The 26,376-nt window shown below is 37.3% G+C and overlaps 1 protein-coding gene across 1 annotated transcript in view; it reads left to right on the forward strand.

Moving 5' to 3' along the window:
* ANO3 (anoctamin 3) overlaps window positions 1–26,376 on the forward strand; it is a 460,052-nt gene that overhangs the window by 402,733 nt on the left and 30,943 nt on the right. The window contains exons 18-20 of the mRNA XM_069553832.1: window positions 13,354–13,390; window positions 20,044–20,155; window positions 21,011–21,068. Coding sequence (XP_069409933.1) covers window positions 13,354–13,390; window positions 20,044–20,155; window positions 21,011–21,068 — 207 coding nt within the window. The remainder of the gene's footprint in view (window positions 1–13,353; window positions 13,391–20,043; window positions 20,156–21,010; window positions 21,069–26,376) is intronic.

A 26,376-nucleotide genomic window follows, 5' to 3' on the forward strand; every position in this document is an offset into this window, starting at 1 on the left:
GGAAGTCTTAGGTTTATAACTTGGTTTAGTGACAGCTTCCACTCATCAAGTATCTAGTGTGTGCTGGAAATGGTGCTATGCTCTTTTTATTCATGATGCTATGCTCTTTTCATTCAGATAAGGAATTGTTAAGATTAGAAAACCAGTCCAACAAATTCAAACTCTGAGAATTTATTGGAAAGATATAGGAAATTCTGTTTGAAAGTGTAGCCTTGTTTCCTGCAAGACCTCGTGTGAAAAGGAAAACAGCTTCTCCATTTGCATTTCTCTGAGACTATTTTTTCCTCCCTTCCTTTCTTCCTTCCTCGTCTTTCTGTCTTTCTCTCCCCGTTTCTCCTTTCTCTCTCTCTCTTCCTTTCTTCCGTTCCCATCTTTTTTTTTTTTTTTTGACAATGATTCTATTTGCATTTGTTTTCATGGGGAAGAGACTGTTTTTATCAGCAAAAGACTATATTGCCTAACAATGGCCTCTGTTTCAGTGTCTGGTGTGCTGGTGCATTGATATGCTTCTCTTATCTTTGTTGACTCTAACTTCATGACCATGTTGGTCAGTTTCTGTAGTTTATTTAACTTAGATCATCCAGTATTTTAATGTGCTAATTTCTCAGAGAGTGCATGTAATTGGTTCAACATCATATATACCAATTAACTTGTGAACCAAATATCTGTGGCTGAGAGGACATTATGCTTAGGTCTGCCCCTTTAGCAAGGTCTGTGGTTGGGGTCCTATTTTCTCTGAAAACAGAAGGCATTGACTGGCTCATTTAGAACAATTTATTTCCTTTAATTCTTCCAACACCACCACAAGGTCAATATTCTCTTCATTATATAAATAAGGAAACTACAGTTCAGAGAGCTTAAATAACTTGTCCCAGATTGTGCATTTAGTAAGTATTAGTGCTTTCATATTTATTTACGTGATAATTCATGTAGAGAGCTGACCAATACATAAACAGGTAATATGCATCTGGCTCCAACCTAGATTGACACTGGTGTTATATGATTAGTCGAGAAGGGACTGGAATCATTTTCTATTTAACTTTAAAATAATCAGGGAAGTTCTTAAGTGAAAGTGAACAGTCACTTCAAGAAACGGGTAAATTTCAATGCAAGGACAATAGTTAATATTTTCTACTGGAGTTTGCTTTCTTCGGGTTCAGTTTATTTGCAGAAGGAGAATTTTTTTTACTATATCTCCAAGTAAGCCATACAGTATTTTAATTTATGCTTTTGACTCATGGATTGAAATGAACAATAAACATAGAAAAACTACAGAACTAGGATTAAGAGGCCTGTGTGGTAATCTATGAAAGATAGTATAGGTTGTATGTTGCATAAAATCACCACAGTGAAAGAGGAGCCATTCGCAGCATGGATTTTATACAACAGATTTTTTATCTTTCATTCTTATTTTAACTGTTCTAGCAGATAGTGAAAGAAAAATTGTTTATCTAAGGAAAAGAAGGCTTTAGTGTTAATGTAGTTATTTCTAGGTAACACTAGTGATAAGCTAGTATGACTTTAAATTGATTCATTTTCCTAATCTTGGTAGGTTGGTTGAATATTAAATTTTAATATTATTTAAGTACATGACATACAGTTACATAAGAAGGATATACAATTTCACTTGATTTCAACTGGAACACACTTGCATTTTGAAGAATGACAATAAAATGTTAATAGTGGTTATATTTCAAGAGTGGGATAATATTTGGTTTAATATTTTTTTTCCTGTTCATTCAAATGTTTTTCTCCATATGTAGGTTTTGGTTTATAATCAGAAAAAATAATCTTTACTTTTAATACATTATACCATGATATAAAATCTGGAACAAATCAGAATTGGAATGTACTTTATTTTTACTTTGTATTTAAGTCACTCATGAAACCACAGCCACTTGGGTAGCTTTAGGTAGCAATTTCAGGTCATTTTTAAAATTTTGTCTTTTACCAAGTAAACAAAAGGCTTACTGATGGCTGCATAGCATCCCAGGACACTCACACGCAGGCGTGCACACACGCACACACTCTCTCTCTGTCTCTTTCTCTCTCTCTCTCTGTTCCTTCTGTTCTCATTGTTGCTCTCCCCCTCTCTCCTGCCCCTCTGAACACTGTCCAGGCTTCCATCAGTTTGTATTGTCAGTTCCTCAACATACTGTCCAGATAAAAAGTAATGGACTTTAAACAGAGACAAAACAAAGATTTGCTCCTTGACCTGTGTGATCCTGACTACCCTGCATAACATCTTTGAACTTTAATTTCTTGATCTTTCAAATGAGGGTAATAGGACAAATGCCTAGGGGGATTGAAAGATGAAATGAAATCTGCTTCTAGTGAATAGAAGTGTTCAATAAATGCTCATTTTCTTCCTATTTGTTCAACGCTTTGAATTTTTATTTCTCTTTATAAGTCTATTTTACTCTCATTTCCTTTCCTACAAAATACCACATTTTCTTTATTTTTTCCCATTTTTCTCATCTTCAAATAATAGAGTTTGATTATTGCCCTTTAGTTCAAGGTACGGGAATGCTGATGATCTTTCCTTTGATCCTTCTAAATTCTTCAGGCCATATCTGCATTTGTTAATAATTTTTTACTCTTTGTTCTTTAAAAATTATCTGCTACCTATAAATATGTATATACTCATAGTGCTGGTAGAGAGAAAATGAATCACATATAGGTTGTTGTATTATGTGTTTTCATCAAATATATGTCTAAATATAAGAAAATTGAAATGTTTACTTATTTCATACAGGAATCACACCATTACACTATGGTAATTTCAGTAGTCTTGTTCTTTTATATGTCTTATTTTAGTTTCTCCTTTTTAAAATCCATTATTTATTAGCATTGACTATAAAATAATCGCATTGTTCTTATAAAACGAATGACAGTATAAGGATATTTAAAATATTACATGAAAGTCACTTTTCTCAATCCAAAATGCCAGTCTCCTCCCTTCCTACCATAAACTAATTGTACCCATTGGAGATAATCAGTGTTAATGGTTTCATGTCTGTTAATCTCTACTCCCCCCATCAATTATTATTGCCTTCAAAAACATACTCTGTGTTCCTGTGTCTATTTGGCAATTTGTTCCAGAGACCTACCCATCTTCAAATACATCTTAAGTACTGAAATGGGCTCATATTTTTGAAGATGAACAATATTTCACAGACAAAGACAATGAAGAAGCCAAATGTTATTAATTATTTTTCGCTTGAGAAGGCAAGCATGACATCTCTGGTTACAGAGCTTCCAGATTCAGTGTTCAATCCTTCGTCCCTACCCAGAAAATTACTGATCTTTTCAGTTAAACTGAAGGACTTGTTATAATCAGAACCGCATTTGAATTAATTAGGAACTTTTATCTTCAAACATTTTCCCTACAAGTTCAGATCAGTTCAGTTGCTCAGTCGTGTCCGACTCTTTGCGACCCCATGAACCGCAGCTTGCTAGGCCTCCCTGTCCATCACCAACTCCCGGAGTTCACTCAAACTCATGTCCATTGAGTCAATGATGCCATCCAACCATCTCATCCTTTGTCGTCCCCTTCTCCTCCTGCCCTCAATCTTTCCCAGCATCAGGGTCTTTTCCAATGAGTTAGCTCTTTGTATGAGGTGGCCAAAGTATTGGATTTTCAGCTTCAACATCAGTCCCTCCAATGAACACCCACGACTGACCTTCATTAGGATGAACTGGTTGGATCTCCTTGCAGTCTGAGGGACTCTCAAGAGTCTTCTCCAACACCACAGTTCAAAAGCATCAATTCTTTGGTGCTCAGCTTTCTTTATAGTTTAACTCTCACATCCATACCACTGGAAAAACCATAGCCTTGACTAGATGGACCTTTGTTGGCAAAGTAATGTCTCTGCTTTTTAATATGCTATCTAGGTTGGTCATAACTTTCCTTCCAGGGAGTAAGCGTCTTTTAATTTCATGGCTGCAATCACCGTCTCCAGTGATTTTGGAGCCCCCCAAAATAAATTCAGCCACTGTTTTCACTGTTTCCCCATCTATTTGCCATGAAGTGATGGGATTGGATGCTATGATCTTAGTTTTCTGAATGTTGAGCTTTAAGCCAACTTTTTCACTCTCCTCTTTTACTTTCATCAAGAGGCTCTTTAGTTCTTCAATCTCTGCCATAAGGGTGGTGTCATCTTCATATCTGAGGTTATTGCTATTTCTCCTGGCAATCTTGATTCCAGCTTGTGCTTCTTCCAGCCCAGGGTTTCTCATGATGTTTTCTGCATATAAGTTAAATAAGCAGGGTGACAATATACAGCCTTGATGTACTCCTTTTCCTATTTGGAACCAGTCTGTTGTTCCATGTCCAGTTCTAACTGTTGCTTTCTGACCTGTATACAGGTTTCTCTAGAGACAGGTCAGGTGGTCTGGTATTCCCATCTCTTTCATAATTTTCCACAGTTTATTGTGATACACACAGTCAAAGGCTTTGGGATAGTCAATAAAGCAGAAATAGATGTTTTTCTGGAACTCTCTTGCTTTTTTGATGATCCAGCTGATGTTGGCAATTTGATCTCTGGTTCCTCTGCCTTTCCTAAAACCAGCTCAAACATCTGGAAGTTCACGGTTCACATATTGCTGAAGCCTGGCTTGGAGAATTTTAAGCATTACTAGCGTGTGAGATGAGTGCAATTGTGCGGTAGTTTCAGCATTCTTTGGCATTCTTCTTATTATCAGTGATATTGCAAAAAATTGAAATTTGATGAAAGTTTCCAGTGATGTACCACATTCCAGTTTTGTATTATTCCAGGTGCTTCTCAATCCCCAGTCCTTTGACCTCTGATTCTACACCCCCTCTAGTTTGTCTCCTCAGTGACCACTCCTTTCTGAGAATCACAATTAACCCTCCAACATACACTCCTCTCATAGGTTCAGACACAGCTTCTTCTCACTAAGTTGATATTTTTGATGAGGTTTAATGTATTCTCTCTTCCAAAGTACTTGCATTTTACAGATAAAAAAGACCTCTAGAGACAGGTGAAGACAGTACTCTTTTTATTATAAAAACCATCCTTTGAGATCCTTAAAATCCCACTCTGTGTGTGTGTGTGTGTGTGTGTGTGTGTGTGTGTGTGTGTGTGCATGCGTGAGCTCAGTTGTGTCCAATGGACTGTAGCCCACCAGGCTCCCACTAGTTCTACTTCTTTAAATACAAAAGTCCATGTAAATGCCTAGAGCTAAGAAACAAGCATCCATAGTTCCCAGGTGAAAAACAGCTGACTTTTCTTTTTTAAAAGTTTATTTCTACTTGTTGAACATTTGGCATAGAGATAGGGATTCTTGGAAGTGAAATAGGCCATACAACTTGTCCTTTGTCCTTGCAACTAACTCAGGAGAAAATTTTGAAATGGATTTAGCATCAGGCAAGAACTATGTGACAGAGGATGAGATAATTGGGTGGCATTACTGACTCGATGGACATGAGTCTGAGCATGGTCCAGGAGGTGGTGATGGACAGGGAAGCCTGGCGTGCTGCAGTCCATGGGGTCGCAGAGTCAGAAACAGCGGAGCGACTGAACTGAAGAACTATGCAGTCTACTCAACAAATGTGAAGGGAATGTTACATTTCTCAGATTCAATCCATATAAAATATTCCTTCTGAATTTATGCATTTCCTTCCTTCTCAGGATGTTCAGGCACTCCACAGATTATCAAACAGTCCTATCAAACACCTTAACACACAGGATTCATTTAAAAGCTTAAGCAAATAAGGATAGATGAATATCAATTGATATCAAAATATCAGATCCTTTAAAAAACACACCACCAAAAGGATTCACCTGGAATACCAAATGCTACCTTTTGCTAGTTTCAGACCAACACTAAATATACAGCTCATGGAAATATACTTTTTGTTCTTTAATAACTTGACTACGTGAAACTATATTCCCCAAATGAAGGATTTGGACTCGGTCAAAATACCCTATTAAATCTAATATGTTTTTTGGCTATAAGTCATATACATGAAATTACAAAATAAGTGCATGGAAAATAGTTTAAATCAGCCAAATATGTTTAATTGGAGCTTTTCATATTTAATGTACACAGACTGAAACCTTAAGTCATTATTCATGCACTACTTTTGTCTCCTTCATCTTATCAGTGACTAACGAGAACTGTGCTTCCATAACATCTCTCCTATTCATTCCCTGCTCCTCAGGCTCGCTTCTGCTTCCTTAGTCCAGCCAGCTACTTATCATTTTTAACTTGGACTGTTGCCACAGCCTTCTAACTGATTAGTCTTCCTGTCTGTATTTTCACCTCTTCCCGTCTCCCTTTCACTCCGCTGCTGCGATCGCCTTTCTAAATTGCAAATTTGATCATTGTAATTTTGTACTCGAATCTGCCTAACAGGTTCCCACTGCCTCTGATATCAATGGCAAGGAGGGTTTCCATTATTAAAATCGGTTTTCCCTTCTCTCCTCATTTGGTGGTGTGTCCTGTCCCCTCCCTGTCTATCACACTCTGCACTGCAGCCTACTGACTCACTTGTGCTTGCTCCCTGGCATTCTACTATTTCACACCCATTTCCTGGTTCACAGTGCTTCCTCTGTTAGCCTTTATTTCCTTTTATCTCCTTGGAGAATATCTCTTCATCTTTGAAAATTCCAGTTAAGGATCACTTCCTTCTTAAAATATTTCTCAGTTCCATATGTGAAATAATCTCTTCTTTGTGTCTCTTCTCATAGGTACTTGGGCAGGTCTATTCTCCATTTTTATCAGATTCTCCTGGTAGAATTAAACAATCCCTTTTGTGACTATTCTTCTGTTACAGTGCTTGGGACATGCCTTTTCTCCCACTATCAGGGTATCAACTCCTCAAGAACTGGGACTGTAGCTTCCTCGTGTTTGTATCTCCAGGTCTTGCTGAATGACTAAAAGACATTTAGAATATAGTTTTGAAGACACTTAAAATATTTTATTCTTCAAATATCCTAGCATTTTGAATATCACATATGATCAAAATTATTTTTGTTATTAGAATTATATTTTCAGTGTCTTTCAGGTTTTCTGCCCTTGTTATTTTCATTCAAATTAATAATCAAAGTATACCACTCTCTAAGCTTTTGAAATAGGTGGATCAAGCCATTCCTAAAGAAATGTCCAATTTGGGAGTGAGATATGGGTCAAGACAATAAAAATTTGATGACAGCCATTTCACAGATCATAAAAGTAACTTAAAGGATTGTTTCCTGGTTTTTATTCATCAAATCACCTGAACCATTTTTGAAAAACTACAGATCCCTGAGTCTCATTCAGAATCTTCTTTGTAGGACTATGAAGTCTGTTTTTAAAACAAAACATAACCCGTAATGCTCTCCAAGTGATTCTGATCCAGTCAGTCCCCAAAATAGCATTACAAAATCAGTGATTTAAGGGATATAAGGTAATTTTGACACACAGCCAAGATCAGAAATCACATATTTCAAATACAGATTACAAATAATTTAACAGTAGCTAAAATTTCAAGTTATTATCTTTAACATCTTTTACCAGGATGACAGCTAAAAAACTTCAAAGCCAAAATTTAAAACCAGGACTTTCTTTTTATAAATCCCATCATCCTCTTTCTTCTTTATTTTACTGACCCTGAAAATATGCTATTGAAGATACCATAAATAGCATGCTTAGCCATCATTAGGAAATATTTCCAAAAAGTTTTTAATAAAAATTTAAAATGCAGTTATTTTAAAAATGTATGTTCTTGTTGCTTGACAACAAGATTCTTAATTCTTAATTTATCTTAATTCTTAATTAATTATTAATTAATTTAAGAATAGATTGCAATAGTATGACAGCTGTCTGGTCTCATGATTAATGCATAATTTTGAAGAAAAAAATAGAAACATCACAGCAGAAGTACTCTTACAGTTTGAAATAGCTGGAATTAAGCCAATTAAACTATTTCAGCATTGCCAATAAAAGGATAAATTCCTTTTGATATTCCTCCTCTTATTTTAGAATCCATGTGCCATGCATAGAGCTTGCTTTAACCAAAAAAAAAAAAAAAAAAAAAAGAAAGAAAGAAAGAAAGAAAACCCTTGAATATACTGGGCTGTTGTAAGTACTCCATGCTGGTTCTGGACTCATCCACATTATTTATTTATATTTTGCCACTTTATTTTTTTGATTGAAGGATAGTTGCTTTACAGAATTTTGTGGTTTTCTGTCATATATCAAGAATCGGCCATGGGTACACCCATGTCCACTCCCTCCCGAACCTGCCTTCCATCTCCCCCCATGTCTGTAGGTCTGTTCTCTGTCTGTTTCTCCATTGCTGCCCTGAAAATAAATTCATCAGTAGTATCTTTCTAGATTCCGTATATATGTGTCAGTATATGATATTTATATTTCTCTTTCTGACTTACCTCACTCTATCTAGTAGGCTCTAGGTTCATCCATCTCATTAGAACTGACTAAAATCCATTCCTTTTTATGACTAGTATTCCATTGTATATAGGTACCTCTGTTTATTTATCCATTCATCTGGCAGTGGGCATCTAGTTTGCTTCCATGTTCTAGCTATTATAAGTAGTGCTGCACTGAACATTGGGGTACATGTATCTTTTTCAGTTTTGGTTTCCTCAGGGTATATGCCCAGGAGTTGGATTGCTGGGTCATATGGTGGTTTTATTCCTAGTTTTTTTTTTTTTTAAATTCCTAATTTTTAAAGGACTCTCCATACTGTCTTCTATAGTGGCTGTATCAAGTTACTTTCCCACCATCAGTGCAAGAGGGTTCTCTTTTCTCCACACCCTCTCCATCATTTATTGTTTGTAGACTTTTTGATGAGGGCCATCCTGACTGGTGTGAGGTGGTATCTCATTGTAGTTTTAATTTGCAGTTCTCTGATAATGAGAGATGTTGAGCATCTTTTCATGTGTTTGTTAGCCATCTGTATGTCTTCTTTGGAGAAATGTCTGTGTAGGTCTTTTCCCCACTTTTTGATTGGGTTATTTGTTTTTCTGATATTGAATTGTAGGAGCTGCTTGTATATTTTGGGAATTATTTGTCAGCTGTTTCCTTTGCTATTATTTTCTCCCATTCTGAGGGTTATCTTTTCACCTTGTTTGTAGTTTCCTTTGCTGTGCAAAAGCTTTAAGTTTAATTAGGTCCCACTTATTTACTTTTGTTTTTATTACTCTAAGAGGTGGGTCATAGAAGATCTTGCTTTGATTTCTGTCATCGAGTAATCTGCCTATGTTTTCTTCTAAGAGTTTTATAGTTTCTGGTCTTAAAAGTAGGTTTTTAATTCATTTTGACTTTATCCTTGTGTATGGCATTAGTAAGTGTTCTAATTTCATTCTTTTGCACATAGCTGTCCGTTTTTCCCAGCACCACTTGCTGAAGAGGCTTATCTTTGCCCCATTGTATATTTTTGCCTCCTTTGTCAAAAATAAGGTACCCATAGGGTGTGGGTTTTATCTCTGGGCTCTCTATCTTGTTCCATTGGTCTATATTTCTGTTTTTGTGCCAGTACCATATTGTCTTGATGACTGTAGCTTTGTAGTATTGGACTCTTCCACATATTAATCCCCTTCTGTCTCTAGAGTCCAGAGTATGCATTCCTATGTTTCTTCCATGGGCCTGATCCCCAAAGACCTCAAAATGTACCCAGGTTTCCTTAACTGATAATTACAATGCAAAAAGGTTATTATGAAATAGGGGGGATCAAAGTGTTGGACCACACATCTTGACCTCAAAAGGAACCAATGACAAATGACTCTTGAGAAGATTAGCTTTTTAAAATGTATTTGTTTAGTTTGTTCATGTGTGTGTCAACGATTTCTAGAAATTCAAAAAGGAGAATTCCTAGAAAAGTGAAGACTCTTTTTGATTCTGCACTTGTCCATTTGGAGCTCCTTTTTACAGTGAAAGTTAGATTGTGAGCATCTAACTTGGAGATGAAGAGCATTAAAGCAAATGTAGAACTCCTGAATTTTGCCCCTTCACAGCAAACGCCTTTGCCACTTTTTTCCCAATTGATTTCTCATAACACTCTAAAACAAAGCATTTTTGGGGAGATGATGACTTTTTCAGCTTAGAATGCATTCTGAAGTCCTCATCACAGCCTGTGAGACACCAAAAAAGTACTTCCTCCGAGATCTCTCTGATTCATCTATTACTTCCTTTGTACCTCCACCCCATCACTCTTATTCCTCCACCTTCAGGAGACACACCAAGTGCACGGCAGGCTCAGGCATTTGCACTCACTGTTTCTATGTCTACCAGTTACTTAGCCCCATCTCTGTCTGGCTCCCTTACTCCAAGTAGCTCTCTGCTCAGAGGTCTCCCTCTCTTAGAGGTTTCCCTGACCAGCCTCTACATAGCACTCTACCGCTCTCTACCCATCAGCCTGCTTCATCTCTCCTCTTAGTACTTGGCATCTCCTGGCCAAGTACATATTTCTTTGTCATATGTCTCTGAGAACCAAAATTTAAATTCCATAATGGTAGAGACTATACTTGATTCACTGTCATTTGGTTCCCTGGATAGTACCTGACTCATTAGAAATTTTGACTAAGTGGAGAAGGCAAAGGCACCTCACTCCAGTACTCTTGCCTGGAAAATCCCATGGGAAGAGGAGCCTGGTAGGCTGCAGTCCATGGAGTCGCGAAGAGTGGGACACGACTGAGCGATTTCACTTTCACTTTTCACTTTCATGCATTGGAAAAGGAATGACAACCCACTCCAGTGTTTTTGCCTGGAGAATCCCAGGGACAGGGAAGCCTGGTGGGCTGCCATCTCTGGGGTTGCACAGAGTTGGACACGACTGAAGCGACTTAGCAGCAGCAGCAGCAGCAGCACATGACTAAGAATATTGGCTTACTGAAATGGACTCGTGAATGACTTTTAAAAGCTTGGGTTCATTATATGGTATTTCATATATTTTTAAAATTTATTTTGTTTATATATGTATTTTAAAGACACACATATATTGCATATATATATATATGTATAATGATGCAGATTCATATAATGTATACATACACTCTTCCATGAATTCTTCTTGCTGTCCAACTCTTTGTGACCCCATGGATTGTAGCCCACCAGGCTCCTCTGTCCATGGGATTTCCCTGGCAAGAATACTGGAGTGGCTTGCTATTTCCTACTCCAGGGGATCTCCCCAGCCTAGAGTTTGAACCCTAGAGGTGTCTTTTGCTTCTCCTGCATTAGCAGGTGGATTCTTTACCACCACAACACCTGGGAAGCCCCCATACATTCACTACCTGTATATAATGTAGGAAGCAGAACAATTGACCCTGAATCTCTTTACTTTCTCCTCCCTCAATTATATCTCCATTCCACCACACACACACACACACACACACACACACACACACGCACACACACACACCACTTCCCCTGTCAAGGCTGCTGTCATATACCATCTAGTTGGTTATATTTAAATTATGGTTTCTTCATACACTTTGTGGGTGAGTTAATGAGTCACACTGCAAGGACTTTTTGTAGTTTATCATCATGACAGTGCCAATAGGCTGTAGCATTTGGGCCTTGGATGGTATAGGCTCTCCCCTACTCTAGATACCCTTCCAAAAGTAGTATTTCCAGGGTGGCACAGCATCTTTTCTGACTGGTAAAATTCCTTCATAGGTTATTAGATTATTATAGTCCCTTGGGGCATCAGCTGTGATGTTGCCATCCTGGGCTTATGGGCAGGTCTATGTGCTAACTGCTAAGACAAAATCTGAAATTGTTTATGAGACAAGGCATAGCGTAGATGATACAAGAGAGCCTTTATACCAAATACTGACTTTGCTTCTTGCTTAGAAGTATTATCTCAGGCTAGGTACTTAACATTCTAAACCTCAGTTTCCTGTTCCATAAAATCATAACATCTATTTGATAATATTTTCGTAAGGACAAACATAAATAGTATACATTGGGTTGGCCAAAAAGTTCATTCCGGTTTCCATAATATCTTACAGAAAAACCTGAATGAACTTTCTGTGCAGCCTATTGGAAAACACTGTTTGGCACCAGCCGGATACTCTAAATGGCAGTTACTTAAGTAAAATTTTCTCTCAGCCCCCATGAGGGCACTTAATTCAGTGCTTGAAGCACAGTAGCTACTCATGGACTATTTGCTTGTTGATAAGGCTGTCTTATCATACTCTTTGGAGACCCTTCTCTAATCATCTTAGTTGATAAATGGGGCATGGAAAAGAATAAAGTCAGGAAAACTTTTGTGCTCACAAATTCAAACTTATCTAATTCTAAAATTTGAAAATGATAATTTGTGTGTACAGTTCTTTTAAAAAACTGCACCAGGAGTAGAATGAAACTTTTGTACTCAATATAATCTTTCTGTTTGAAGACACCACTTCAGATCTTAGGAAGAGATGGACTGAATCATGGTTAAGATGAATAATCACATTAGTTCTATTGAATGAGCAGTCAGGGAAGGTGAACAAGTTTTAATGTGTCCATATACCTTCTTGATTTTGCATGCTGGTAGGCAGGGTTATTTGAATTTATAGTCTAAAGAATGATTTGTTTAATTTTGGAGTTATGTAATTGTATTTACATGCATGTATATATCACCCTTCTATCTGTAGTAAATATATGCTTCCAGCTATATTTGCTTGTAATATTGTAAAATATGTTTTCTTTCCTTGAGTCTGTATGAGCTGTGGACAGAGTAAGGTGAGACAAGGAGGTGACAAAATATAAAAAAATGTTATTAAAATGTTCGCGTAACTACAGATTCAACAGAGTTGATTAGTGAATCTTGCTTTAAATAACCATCAAACCAACTTTGTTTTGGGAAACAAAGTGGATTTTGTTTTAAATAACCACCAAACAACTTTGTTGTTTGGGAATGCAACTTTGTTCACTGTCTTTGTCATAATTAGGAAGATTGTTTATCAATAGTAAAGAAGACATAGTTCCACTAAACCTTCCAGTGTAGGAAAAAAGAAAATATAATTTGGTTATCAAATCCCAGGTCAGACATCAACTAGCTGAAAGTCTTTGGGGTATATACAGGTCTCTTCTGTTTGACTTATAAAGCAAAAATAAAGACAGCTAGCAGAAAGGTTAGCAGAAATCATGTCTGTATATAGCCATGTTTACAACATGTTTTTATTGCATTTGTGTGTTCATGTATATAAAATACCACATAGTAAGATTTAAAACATACTTCTTCTTAATTGAAAGAAGTTATAACTTTAGATGTTTCATTGAATAGTCTAAATAACAGTATTTTTAATTTTTATTTATTTATTTATTTATTTTTATTTTATTTTTTTAATAACAGTATTTTTAAAAGAAAATAACATTAATTGCTTTCTCTTATCACAGGCTTATGAAAAAATTGCTTATCTTCTCACTAATTTAGGTAAGTCCACTTTTCTTACTTCACTCCTTAGTAAGAAAATAACATGGGCATCAGTCTATGGTTTCTTTACATTCTTTAGCATTTTTTATATCAACTTTAGTTAGATAATTGTCAGTAAAATGAAAGAAGGGACCTAGGAAGTTGGAATTCATCATATAACTATAGAGAAGCAATGTATACAGTTACAAAATCCTAGTAGAAATTAACAAACCTAGTTCTGCCTACTTGGGATTGCTTTCCCCCCTACCTTTTCAGTTCTTTGGGATTTTCCCTGCAACATTTATTTTATCACAGTGTCATATTACATGTGCACAACTTAAAAGGCAAAAGAGTATTAAAAGATTTATAATAAATACCAGCTCTTTGCCACATTGCTAATTCTTGTTTTCCATATCCCTGAGGTAGTGCTTTCGAGGAGTTTAATCATTGTTTTCTTTTCTTTTCTACCCTATTTCTAACTTGCATGCTACTACTGCCATTCTTGAGTTTTCCAGCTTTGGGAAGTGATTGCTTCCCATAATAAAAGACAGGAGCTTCGTACTTTATTCCCGCAGTGTCCTGCTCCTCACACTTCCCCATCCATCTCTAGGTAAAAGCAGATTGCTAATTCTCCTCCTTCCAAAGCAGCGTTAGCTTAATGAATAATTGGTGTTCACATCATGTATCTACAGAACTATGCTCATATCTAAGGCATGACGTGTACTGTGGTTGCTTTCTTTCTTATAAGAACTTTATATTTTCGTGAAGCTAATAACATTTTTTTTTTGCTTGTCTACACATACTTGCCTTGATTTATCCCGAACTTCCTGCCGTAACTCTAAATTCTAAGTACATTAAAAAACATTAAGTATTGTACTCACTTTCTTCCGAGAGCTATCCTCCCTGAACCACTGTCTACTCCAGTCTCAGTAGGTTACCCTCTGGGCTTGTGTTCAGCTGCATACACTGCTTTGACCAGCACTGTGGTAATTCCTTCACTTTTTATTTTTTCGTTGGACAAAACTTTTTGGATCCTTTGTTTCTTCTGTTTTAATTTCTTATTTTGCTACATGGAAAGTAAACATCTCAAAACCTTGCATGTCAGAAAATACCTTTATTTCTATCCTCAAACTTAAGTTTTGGTCCCCCAATTTGGGTACAAAATTTTTATTACAGAGTTGTTTGAGCAGCGATCTTTTATTATTTGAAAACTCAACAGAGCCAAGGCACTGAGCTCAGCTAGACTCTCCTCCTTTACTATTTTGTTTTACATCACAATTCTGTGACAGTAGTATCCCAAGTTTATCAATAAGAAAATCAAGGTAATTAAGTTGCATGCATGCGAAGTTGCTTCAGTTGTGTCCCACGCTGCAACGCTATGGACTGTAGCCGGCCAGGCTCCTCTGTCCATGGGATTCTCCAGACAAGAATTCTGGAGTAGGTTGCCATGCCCTCCCCTAGGATCTTGGTTAAATCCCTCATCAATCTTCCCAACCCAGGGATCAAACCCGTGTATCCTGTGTCTCCTGCCTTGCAGGTGGATTCTTTACCACTGAGCCTCCAGGGAAGCCCAATTAAGTTAATGGGTAGAATTTAAACTCAGATGTGACAGACTCCACTGACTGTGGTGGAGTAACGGTATCACTCCATTAGGATGTGTTGCTTGTCTTACTATGTATTTACAGATGCGAGTAACATGAGAAGAGACAACGTATAGGGGGAAGAACTAGCTCCTAGTTCATAGTCTGGCTGATACGGTCACTTGGAAATTACATGACTATGAGCAAGTTTTTTCTTCTTTCCATTCTTTCATCTCTTCTTCTCTCTGCTCCATCTCCTTTTCTTTCTTTTTCTGAGTCTCAGTTTCTTCATTGGTAAAATGAGAATGAGAATAGTTCCTGTTTCACTGTCATTGTAGGTTAGCTGCCTAACACATGACAAGTGCCCCATAAATGGGAATGATCATTTTCATTTTTCTTTAAACCCTCTGAGCTATAGTTTCTTCAGTTGGGTAATAAAACACTTGAACTAGATATCTCAAGGCTTTCTTCTAGCTCTGATTTCTTATATTTATTTGCTTGTAAAGTATTTTATTCCCAAGATGAAAGCAAGCCTAAGCAAGTAATTTGGGGGAACCATAATATTAATTATAGGAGCAGAATATGCTAATTGCCAGGAATGTCAGCTTTCACTTGATATTTGATTTTTTCCATCTATAACTCATACCATAATGCCTGTGGACTCATAGCTGTCGATTAATAATGAGCTTTATAAATTTAAATTAATAAAATATTGATATTTTGTTTAAAGAAATGTAATGTCATTGCATGTATATATAAAAATAATATGTATGCAATATATATGATATTAAATTCTATATAAATTTAGGCTTGCAAATTTGTGCTTCAAATTAGAAATTAGGTTTAACTTTCTAATTATATAAAATACTTTTAAGACTTTGTTTCTTGATTTCTTTTTTGCCCAAATATTTTATTTTAAAATATCATAAATACACAAAAATCAAAGCTTCAATTCTGTCACATTAAGGTTTTTAAAAGGGAATATATAATATTTGATCCAAAGTGATACTTTTTTCAGCCTAGCTTTTCAGTTTTTAAGAATTAGATCAGAATGGTTGTCAGTTGCTTCAAATAATGAAGTGTCTATAATAATGAACAATGATTTATCTGTAGTATTGATTATCTATAAAGATAAACTTGGATTCCAAGAAACAAATTAGGTCAACTGGTGAAAAGAACTTTTATTTTGTCAGAGTTCAATTCAGGAATAAAAGTATCTATGTCAAGGGAACAGCAACAATAAAATCAGATGTCATCATACTCATATTAGGCAAACTAGAATTTAATCTGTATTTGAGAGGGAAAGACAGAGACTTTATACTGATAAAAAACCTATCAGGTCAGAATAATAGTCAGTTTCTATACACATTTCCACCAACCTTCAAAGCGTAGAAAGCAAAATATAATAGAAATACACAAATAAATTGACAAATAAACACTCAAAATATAAGCCAAGATATACAGGACTGGAAAAGGTCAGTTTTCATTCCAATCCCAAAGAAAGGCAATGCCAAAGAATGCTCAAACTACTGCACAACTGCACTCATCTCACACGCTAGTAAAGTAATGCACAAAATTCTCCAAGCCAGGCTTCAGCAATACGTGAACTCCCTGATGTTCAAGCTGGTTTTAGAAAAGGCAGAGGAAGCAGAGATCAAATTGCCAATATCCGCTGGATCATCAAAAAAGCAAGAGAGTTCCAGAAAAACATTTATTTCTGTTTTATTGGCTATGCCAAAGCCTTTGACTGTGTGGATCACAATAAACTGTGGAAAATTCCAAAAGAGATGGGCATAACAGACCACTTGGCCTGCCTCTTGAGAAACCTGTATGCAGGTCAGGAAGCAACAGTTAGAACTGGTCATGGAACAACAGACTGGTTCCAAATAGGAAAAGGAGTACGTCAAGGCTGTATATTCAGTTCAGTTCAGTTGCTCAGTCATGTCTGACTCTGCGACCCCATAAATCACAGCACGCCAGGCCTCCCTGTCCATCACCATCTCCCAGAGTTCACTCAAACTCACATCCATCGAGTCAGTGATGCCATCCAGCCATCTCATCTTCTGTTGTCCCCTTCTCCTCCTGCCCCCAACCCCTCCCAGCATCAGAGTCTTTTCTGATGAGTCAACTCTTCGCATGAGGTGGCCAAAGTATTGGAGTTTCAGCCTCAGCATCAGTCCTTCCAATGAACACCCAGGGCTGATCTCCTTTAGAATGGACTGGTTGGATCTCCTTGCAGTCCAAGGGACTTTCAAGAGTCTTCTCCAACACCACAGTTCAAAAGCATCAATTCTTCGGCGCTCAGCTTTCTTCACAGTCCAACTCTCACATCCATACATGACCACTGGAAAAACTATAGCCTTGACTAAACGGACCTTTGTTGGCAAAGTAATGTCTCTGCTTTTCAATATGCTATCCAGGTAGGTCATAACTTTTCTTCCAAGGAGTAAGCGTCTTTTAATTTCATGGCTATATATTGTCACTCTGCTTATTTAACTTATATGCAGAGTACATTATGAGAAATGCTGGGCTGGAGGAAGCACAAGCTGGAATCAAGATTGCTGGGAGAAATATCACTAAACTCAGATATGCAGATGACACCACCCTTATGGCAGAAAGTGAATAACTAAAGAGCCTCTTGATGAAAGTGAAAGAGGAGAGTTAAAAAGTTGACTTAAAGTTCAACATTCAGAAAACGAAGATCATGGCATCTGGTCCCATCACTTCATGGGAAATAGATGTGGAAACAGTGGAAACAGTGGCTGACTTTATTTTTCTGGGCTCCAAAATCACTGCAGATTGTGATTGCAGCCATGAAATTAAAAGACACTTACTCCTTGGAAGGAAAGTTATGACCAACCTAGATAGCATATTAAAAAGCAGAGACATTACTTTGCCAACATAGTCAAGGCTATGGTTTTTCCAGTGGTCATGTATGGATGTGAGAGTTACACTATATGTAAAGAAAGCTGAGCACCGAATAATTGATGCTTTTGAACTGTGGTATTGGAGAAGACACTTGAGAGTTCATTGGCCTGCAAGGAGATCCAACCAGTCCATCCTAAAGGAGATCAGTCCTGAGTGTTCATTGGAAGGACTGATGTTGAAGCTGAAACTCCAATACTTTGGTCACCTGATGCAAAGAGCTGACTCATTTGAAAAAATACCTGATGTTGGGGAAGACTGAGGGCAGGAGGAGAAAGGGATGACAGAGGATGAGATGGTTGGATGGCATCACCGACTCAATGGACATGGGTTTGGGTGGACTCCAGGAGTTGGTGATGGACAGGGAGGCCTGACATGCTGCGGTTCATGGGATTGCAAGGAGTCGGACACGACCGAGTGACTGAACTGAACTGAACTGATAGAATATTTGAATATCATAACTAGCAGGCTTCCTTTAAATGTATATAAGCTGTATGCTCAAGAGAAAAGTGAATATTCTTGTGAGACACTTGGTACACTGACAAAACTTATCCATGTAATTTGGCCACAATGAAATTGCAACTTTTTTTGTCCCAAGGCAGAAATCACACAGGACACATTTGTGGATCATGAAGCAGTAAAATTAGAAGTGAAGTGAGGTGAAGTCGCTCAGTCGTGTCCGACTCTTCACGACCCCATGGACTGTAGCCTACTAGGCTCCTCCGTCTATGGGATTTTCCAAGCAAGAATACTGGAGTGGGGTGCCATTTCCTTCTCCAAAGTTTTTTATAAAATTAGAAATGGAGACCCAAAACAATCTAACACAAGGGATTTTTTTAAAAACCCACAGTCTCATTTCTAAATAAGTTTTCTGCTTAATATACAAACTATTTAGAAGGAAACAACAGTGAAAACATAACCATGCAGAAATGTTGGCTCTCCTGACAGCTCTCCCTTCTGCCCGTCAACCAGTCACTCTTGTGGATGCCCCACAGATCTTTCCTGTTTCTGACACTTGTCTGCTTTGGGCTTGGCATTCCCCAGGACCTATTCTGGAGTTCCCCAGGATAAAGTTTCCTCTTTATTCTGTGCTTTGCTCATGCATACAGTTTGGCCTATCTTTTCTTTTAAGTCAGAGCACATCTACATTCTATCTTTGTTGAATTTTCAGTTACATTAGAATATATACATTAGATTTGCTTACATATTTTCTATCCCTTATTTGCAGTGGGAGCTGAGGCTGAGGTACATTCTGCCATCTTCATCTAGTTTTATGAAGATGTTGCTTTATTTTGTTATCTTTTGTTTGCTTTATTTTGAGAAGTCAGAGCCCTAAGGTGTAAGTTGACAGAGTTCTTAAAATCATCTTATCTAAATTCCTCATTTCACAGATTATAAAGTGAAAGTGAAAGTGAAGTTGTTCAGTCGCATCCAACTCTTTGCGACCCCATGAACTGTATACCCTACCAGGCTCCTGTGTCCATGGGATTTTCCAGGCAATAGTACTGGAGGGGATTGCCATTTCCTTCTTCAGGGGATCTTCCCAAACCAGGGACTGAACCCTGGTCTCCCGCATTGTAGACAAACACTTTACCATCTGAGCCACCAGGGAAGTAAGTCCCTGCACACAGATTATAAAACTGATTGCAAAATTCATGAAGACACCTGCCTGAAGTTACCAGCAAATTAGGTATAAGGCTGAGATAAGAACTGAGCTTTTCTGACTGATGAAGCCCTCTTTTCCTTTACTAATCCACTTCAGTCTGCATACAGAATATTCCTTTTTTTAAAGAACTCTGTAGACAGTTAAGGTCTCTGAATTAAGTATAGACATTTGGAGTGAAAGACTGATCTAGTATTTATGGTTACCTCTAAACGACAGGAGCAGAGAGAATCATGAAAATCCTTATGTCTTAATAACAGATGTCATACTTTTGTAGTTGTGGAAAATGTCTAAAGATTATGTCATTGGATCTTTTCATCAATTCTGTGGAACAGATATTATCACTCCTATTTTCACAAATGCAGACACTAGAACTCAGAGGCATTGAGTGGCTTATAGACTCAGTAAATGACTGAACCAGACTTTGAACATAGGACTTCTGATTCTGTATCCATATTTCTTGTCATTTACTTCATCTGTGTAAGCACACTCTATGTTCCTTTTAGAATATCCTCGAACAGAATCTGAATGGGAAAACAGCTTTGCTTTGAAGATGTTCCTCTTCCAATTTGTCAATTTGAACAGTTCTATCTTCTATATTGCTTTCTTTTTGGGGAGGTAAGTCAACTTTATACACATTGTCTTTGCACAGTGACAGAGACTGTCAACAGTTTCACTGCCAGTTTGTTAACAGAGGTGGCAAATTCTTGTTCTCTGCCTTGAAAAACTGTCCCAATGAATCTTCACATGCTTTTTCAAATCAAGACTTAGTATAGTGCTTCTGGCTGCACTCCCAATTAAAGTTGAAATAAAAAAGTAAAGCCATATGATCGAATCACTTTTCTGTACAACTGAAACTAACACAACATTGTAAATCAGCTATACGTCAATAAAATAAATAAGACCTATATGCCATGCTGGGGTTGAATTATGATTCTCCAATCACTAGTGATGATTTTGTTAAATAAGAAAAGTTTTGTATAAGCCCAGAGTACACTTCCTTAGTGTGGAAACAACCTATCATGGTAATATTTTTTTCCTGAATTTGCTGCAAAATATAAAAAAAGAAGCATATTAAGCTACCTGTTCTGGTTTGCCGTATGCTCAACACTCCAGCCAGTGCCATGGAAACATACTGAAGCTAGAAAATTTTAAACTAAACAATTCAGCACATTTTATTAATAGTCATTAAGCAGGTCAAAAAGACATTAAAACTCTACAAGTCAGTGTGGAAATTTTCATTTGGTTGGTTTGTCTGCACTTTCTCAACCCGTTGATAATGACTTCACACATCATTTTTCCTTTTCAAGTCAGGTCCTTTGATGTGTAAGCATGGCCTAAGTCACTGTTTGGGTACAAATTGCTCCAGAGAGTCCTTACGTCTACCCACACTTGCACTGGTTGTAATGCATTAGTAAGTGTTCTTCAGTCAACCCCGCCTAAACACTAATGAATTAAAATGGCTTTTTACAGATTTGTTGGCCATCCGGGAAAGTACAATAAACTTTTCAACCGGTGGAGACTGGAGGAAGTAAGTAACCTTGTAAGGGTAGGGGTGGGATGGGCATGGATATGGGCCAATGACTGTGGGGAAAAAGGGGGTGGGAAGAGAGAGAAACGGGAGGTGAAACAGGCAAGTTCACCTGTACTGAAGACATGTTTTTGATAAAGCAGGAAATCTAGGGGTTCCTAAGAAACTAAGTCTTCCAAAAAAGAGGATATACATTAAACCCCAAGATCCTGACCTCAGCTCTCTTTAATATACTATCAAAACCAGTTCTTCCATTCACAAAGCCCAGAAATTTAGCTCCAGTAGATTTTTTTCTTTTGGAGGATTATTATTATCTGTGCACTGATTTCCAAACTTTTAAGTATATTGGGTTTCCTTCTAAGCAAGGAAAATTTAGTCTAAAAGAAATCTTAATGAAATACCATTTATAAATGTATAGGTATATCTTCAAAGTCTTATATTTCTTCATTGATTTATGTATGTATGGAAACAAAATGTCTAGGAATAATATTTCTATATTCCACGGTGAGAGTGTTGTATATTTTCACTGAGACTGACAAACTGTCCTCCCAAATGCCAGCTCCTACCTATAGTATATGTATTTACTTCTTCAGAATTTGCCAAGTGAAACAGTTTCATTTTTACCAATAATCCAAAAGATATCAGAATATCTCTTGATTTCAGTTCCTTTAATTACAAGTGACGCAGAGAACATTTTTCATGTTTGTTGATATTTTGTATTCTGCAGCTATGTTATTCCTGTTAATTTTCATTAAACTGTTTTTTCTGTTTTAATAATTTCTAAACAAATAAAATAAGGTTCTTTCAAATTTGTTAAGGATATGTTTTCCATTTTCTTATATATCTTTTAATTTTGTTTTGATATATTTTTTACAAAACTATATGGCATTTTCTAATCAAAATATTATTGTCGTGAATGTTTTGGGGAATTTGTTTCATCATAAAAATGTGTTGTCAATCTGGGAAATTTTAAAATTTCATGCATATTTTTAACTACTGTTATTTTTAAAAGTATTATCTTTGACCCATTGGAAGTTCATTTTCATGTAAAGTGTAATTAATATCTCCCAAAATTAGCAGCCACAAATTTAATAAAATGAGTTTTCACTCAGCAAAATGAGATTGTAAGGTTTATTATATCAGTATTCTACATCTTAATACTTCTGGATCTATTTAGACTAATTGTCAAATTTTTTACTTATCTAATTCAAAATTTTAAAAATTATTCTAATGTAAAACTCAGTTTAACATATGGCAGCATTAGTTGTTTTTGTTCAGTCACTAAGTGGTGTCTGACTCTTTACAATGATATAAACTGCAACATACCAGGCTTCCCTTTCCTCTACTATCTCCCACAGTTTTCTCAAATTCATGTCCATTAAGTTGGTGATGCCATCTAACCTTCTCATCTTCTGTTTCCACCTTCTCCTTTAGCCTTCAATCTTTCCCAGCATCTGGGTCTTTTTCAGTGAGTCAACTGTTCTCATCAGGTGGCCAGAGTATTGGAGTTTTAGCTTTAGGATCAGTCCTTCCAATGAATAATCATCGTTGATTTCCTTTAGGATTGACTGGTTGGATCTCCTCGCAGTCCAAGGGACTCTCAAGAGTCTTCTCTAGCATCACAGTTCAAAACCATCAATTCTTCAGCCCTCAGCCTTCTTTATGGTCCAGTTCTTACATCTGTACATGACTACTGGAAAAACCATAGCTTTGACTCTTTGGACCTCTGTCAGCAAAGTGGGTCTCTGCTTTTTAGTACACTGTCTAGATTTGTCATAGCTTTTCTTCCAAGGAGCAAGTGTCTTTTCATTTCATGGCTGTAATCATCGTCCACGGTGATTTTGGAGCCCAAGAAAATAAAATCTGTCACTGTCTCCACTTTTCCCCCTTCTATAATATTTGCCATGAAGTGATGGGACCAGATGCATGATCTTTATTTTTGAATCTGAGCTTTCAGCCAACTCTTTTCACTCTCCTCTTTCAGCTTTATCAAAAGGCTATCTAGTTCCTCTTCACTTTCTGCCATAAGAATGTTACCATCTGCATATCTGAGATTGTTGATATTTCTCTCAACAATCCTGATTCCAGCTTTTGAGTCATGCGGCCCAGAATTTCTAATGATGGCTCTTCATAGAAGTGAAATAAATAGGGTGACAGTGTACAGTTTTGTCATATTCCTTTCCCAATTTTGAACCAGTCCACTGTTCCATGTCTGGTTCTAACTGTTCTTCTTGACCTGCACACAGGTTTCTCGGGAGACAGGTAAGGTGGTCAGGTATTCCCAGCTCTTGAAGAATTTTCCAGGTTTTTGTGATCCACATAGTGAATAACAGGCTTTAGTGTAGTCAATGAAGCAGAAGTAGATGCTTTTATGGAATTCGGTTCCTTTCTCTGTGATGCAATGGAATCTTGGCAATTTGAACTTTGGTGCCTATGAAAAAAGTGAAAAGTGAAAGTTAGTGGCAAAGTTGAGTCTGACTCTTTGCAATCCCATGGACTGTAGCCTGCCAGGCTCCTCTGTCCATGGAATTCTCCAGGCAAGAGTACCAGAATGGGTTCCCATTTCCTTCTCCAGGTGATCTTCCTATGCATTTTCTAGATCCAGCTTGTACATCTGGAAGTTCTCAGTTCATGTACTACTGAAGCCTAGCTTGAAGGATTTTGAGTATTACCTTGCTAGCATGAGAAATGAATGCAACTGTACAATAGTTTGAGCATTCTTTGTCTTTGCTCATCTTTGGGATTGGAATGAAAACTGACCTTTTCCAGTCCTGTGGCCACTGCTGAGTTTTCCAAATTTGCTGACATATTGAGTGTAGCACTTTAACAACATCATCTTTTAGAATTTTGAATAGTTTGTCTTGAATTCCATCACCTCCATTAGCTTTGCTCTTAGTAATTCTTCCTAAGGCCCACTTGACTTCACATTCCAGCATGTCTGGCTCTAGTGAGTGACCACACCATCATGGTTATCCAATTCATTAAGACTTTTTAAAATAAAGTTCTTCTATGTATTCTTGCCACCTTTTCTTAATCTCATCTGCTTTTTGTTCTGTTCTTTATCATGCCCATTATTGAATGAAACATTCCCTTAATACCTCCAATTTTCTTGAAGATATTTCTAGTCTTTCCCATTCTATTGTTTTCCTCTATTTCTTTGCATTGTTCACTTATAGCTTTCTTATCTCTTCTTGCTGTTCTCTGGAACTCTGCATTCAGTAGGGTATATCTTTCCCTTTATCCCTTGCCTTTTTCTTCTCCTTTTATTAGCCATTTTTAAATGACCAGTTTGCCTTCTTTATTTCCTTTTCTTTGGGATGGTTTTGGTTCACACCTCCTGCACATTGTCATGAACCTCCGTCCATAGTTCTTCAGGCACTCTGTCTACTAGATCTAATCCTTTGAATCTATTCATCACCTCCACTGTATAATCATAAAGGTTTGATTTAGGTCCTATCTAAATGGTATGAATATTTTCCCTATTGTCTTCAATTTAAGCCTGAAGTTTACAATAAGGAGTTCATGATCTGAGCCACAGTCAGCTCCAGGTCTTGTTTTTGCTGACTGTACGAAGCTTCTCTATCTTCAGTTGCAAAGAGAATAATCAATCAAATTTCAGTATTGACCATCTCCTGATGTCCATGTGTAGAGTCATCACTTATGTTGTTGGAAAAGGGTGTTTGCTATGACCAGTGTGTTCTGGACAAAACTCCGTTAGGCTTTGCCCTGCTTCATTTTCTACTCCAAGGCCAAACTTGCCTGTTACTCCAAGTATCTCTTGACTTCCTACTTTTGCATTTCAATCCCTTCTGATGAAAAGTACATCTTTTTCTTGGTGTTCTAGAAGGTGTTTTAAGTAGGTCTTCACAGAGCTATTCATCTTCAACTTCTTTGGCATTAGTGGTTGGGGCATAGACTTGGGTTACTGTGATATTGATTACCTTGCATTGGAAAAAAATGAAATAATTTTGTCATTTTTAAGATTGCACCCAAGTGCTGTATTTTGGACATGAGTTTGAGCAAACTCCAGGTGATAGTGAAGGACAGGGAAGCCTGGAATGCTGCAGCCCATGGGATTACAAAGAGTCAGACACGACTTAGTGACTGACCTACAGCAACTGCATTTCAGACTCTTTTGTTGACTATGAAGGCTACTCCATTTCTTCTAAGGGATTCTTGCCCATAGTAGTCAGTATAATGGTCATCTGAATTCGTAAAATGTCGATGTTCATTCTTGCCATCTCCTGCTAGACCACATCCAATTTACCTTGTTTCATGGATCTAACATTCCAGGTTCTTATGCAGTATTGTTCTTTATAGCTTCAGACATTACTTTCACCACCAGACACATCCACAACTGAGTGACATTTCTGCTTTGTCCCAGGCTCTTCATTCTTTCTGGAGCTATTAGTAATTGCCCTCTGATCTTCCCCAGTAGCATATTGGACACCTTCCGACCTGGAAGGCTCATCTTCTGGTATCATATATTTTAGCCTTTTCATACTGTTCATGGGGTTTTTGCGGCAAGAATACTGGAGTGGTTTGTCATTCTCTCCTCCAGTGCACTACATTTTGTCAGGAATCTCTGCTATGATCAACCTGTCTTGGGTGGCCCTGCATGGCATGGCTCATAGCTTCATTGAGTTATAAAAACCCCTTTGCCAAGAAAAGGCTATGATCCATGAAGGGGAGGCAGCATTAGTAGGAGGTCATAATTTAGAGAAAGGTTAAGAAAAAGATCACCTGAGAAATTGGAGGGTAGAGGCATTTCTGATCTCTATCTAAACATCCCCCCCCAAACACAGGGGCTTTTTCATTAATGTTTTCTCCTTTGGGTGTTCTAAAAGTTGATTGGACTACTTTGAGAAAGCCCAAAGAATGTATGCTTTTTATCAAAGAAAACTGGGCTTAAATGTTAATCTTCCTGATTATTCTTTGTCCTTCATTTAACCTCTCTGAATATCTGTCTTCTCATCTGTACACTGGCAATAGTAATACTTATGTTGCAAAGCTGTTACTAGATAAGAGGTAATTTGCATCACACAAGTAGCCCAATGCTTGTACTATGCTAGAAACTCTGTAAATTGTAGCTGATATTTATCAATGCTCTGTCTCTATAGCTACCTGGGTATTATTCTATAGGAAAGAGATAAACTAGGGCTTTCTTAATCCCAAGCTTCCTGGAAGTCCCCAAATCAAACTTGCAGTTTTCTTTCATAACCCAGAAGTATGACCATATGCACTAAAAGACTTTCAGCTCCCCTTTGGTGTTTGTGTGGATGTGTGTGTGTGTGTGTGTGTGTGTGTG

Source organism: Ovis canadensis, chromosome 15, assembly GCF_042477335.2.
Source record: "Ovis canadensis isolate MfBH-ARS-UI-01 breed Bighorn chromosome 15, ARS-UI_OviCan_v2, whole genome shotgun sequence".
Classification (NCBI taxonomy): domain Eukaryota; kingdom Metazoa; phylum Chordata; class Mammalia; order Artiodactyla; family Bovidae; genus Ovis; species Ovis canadensis.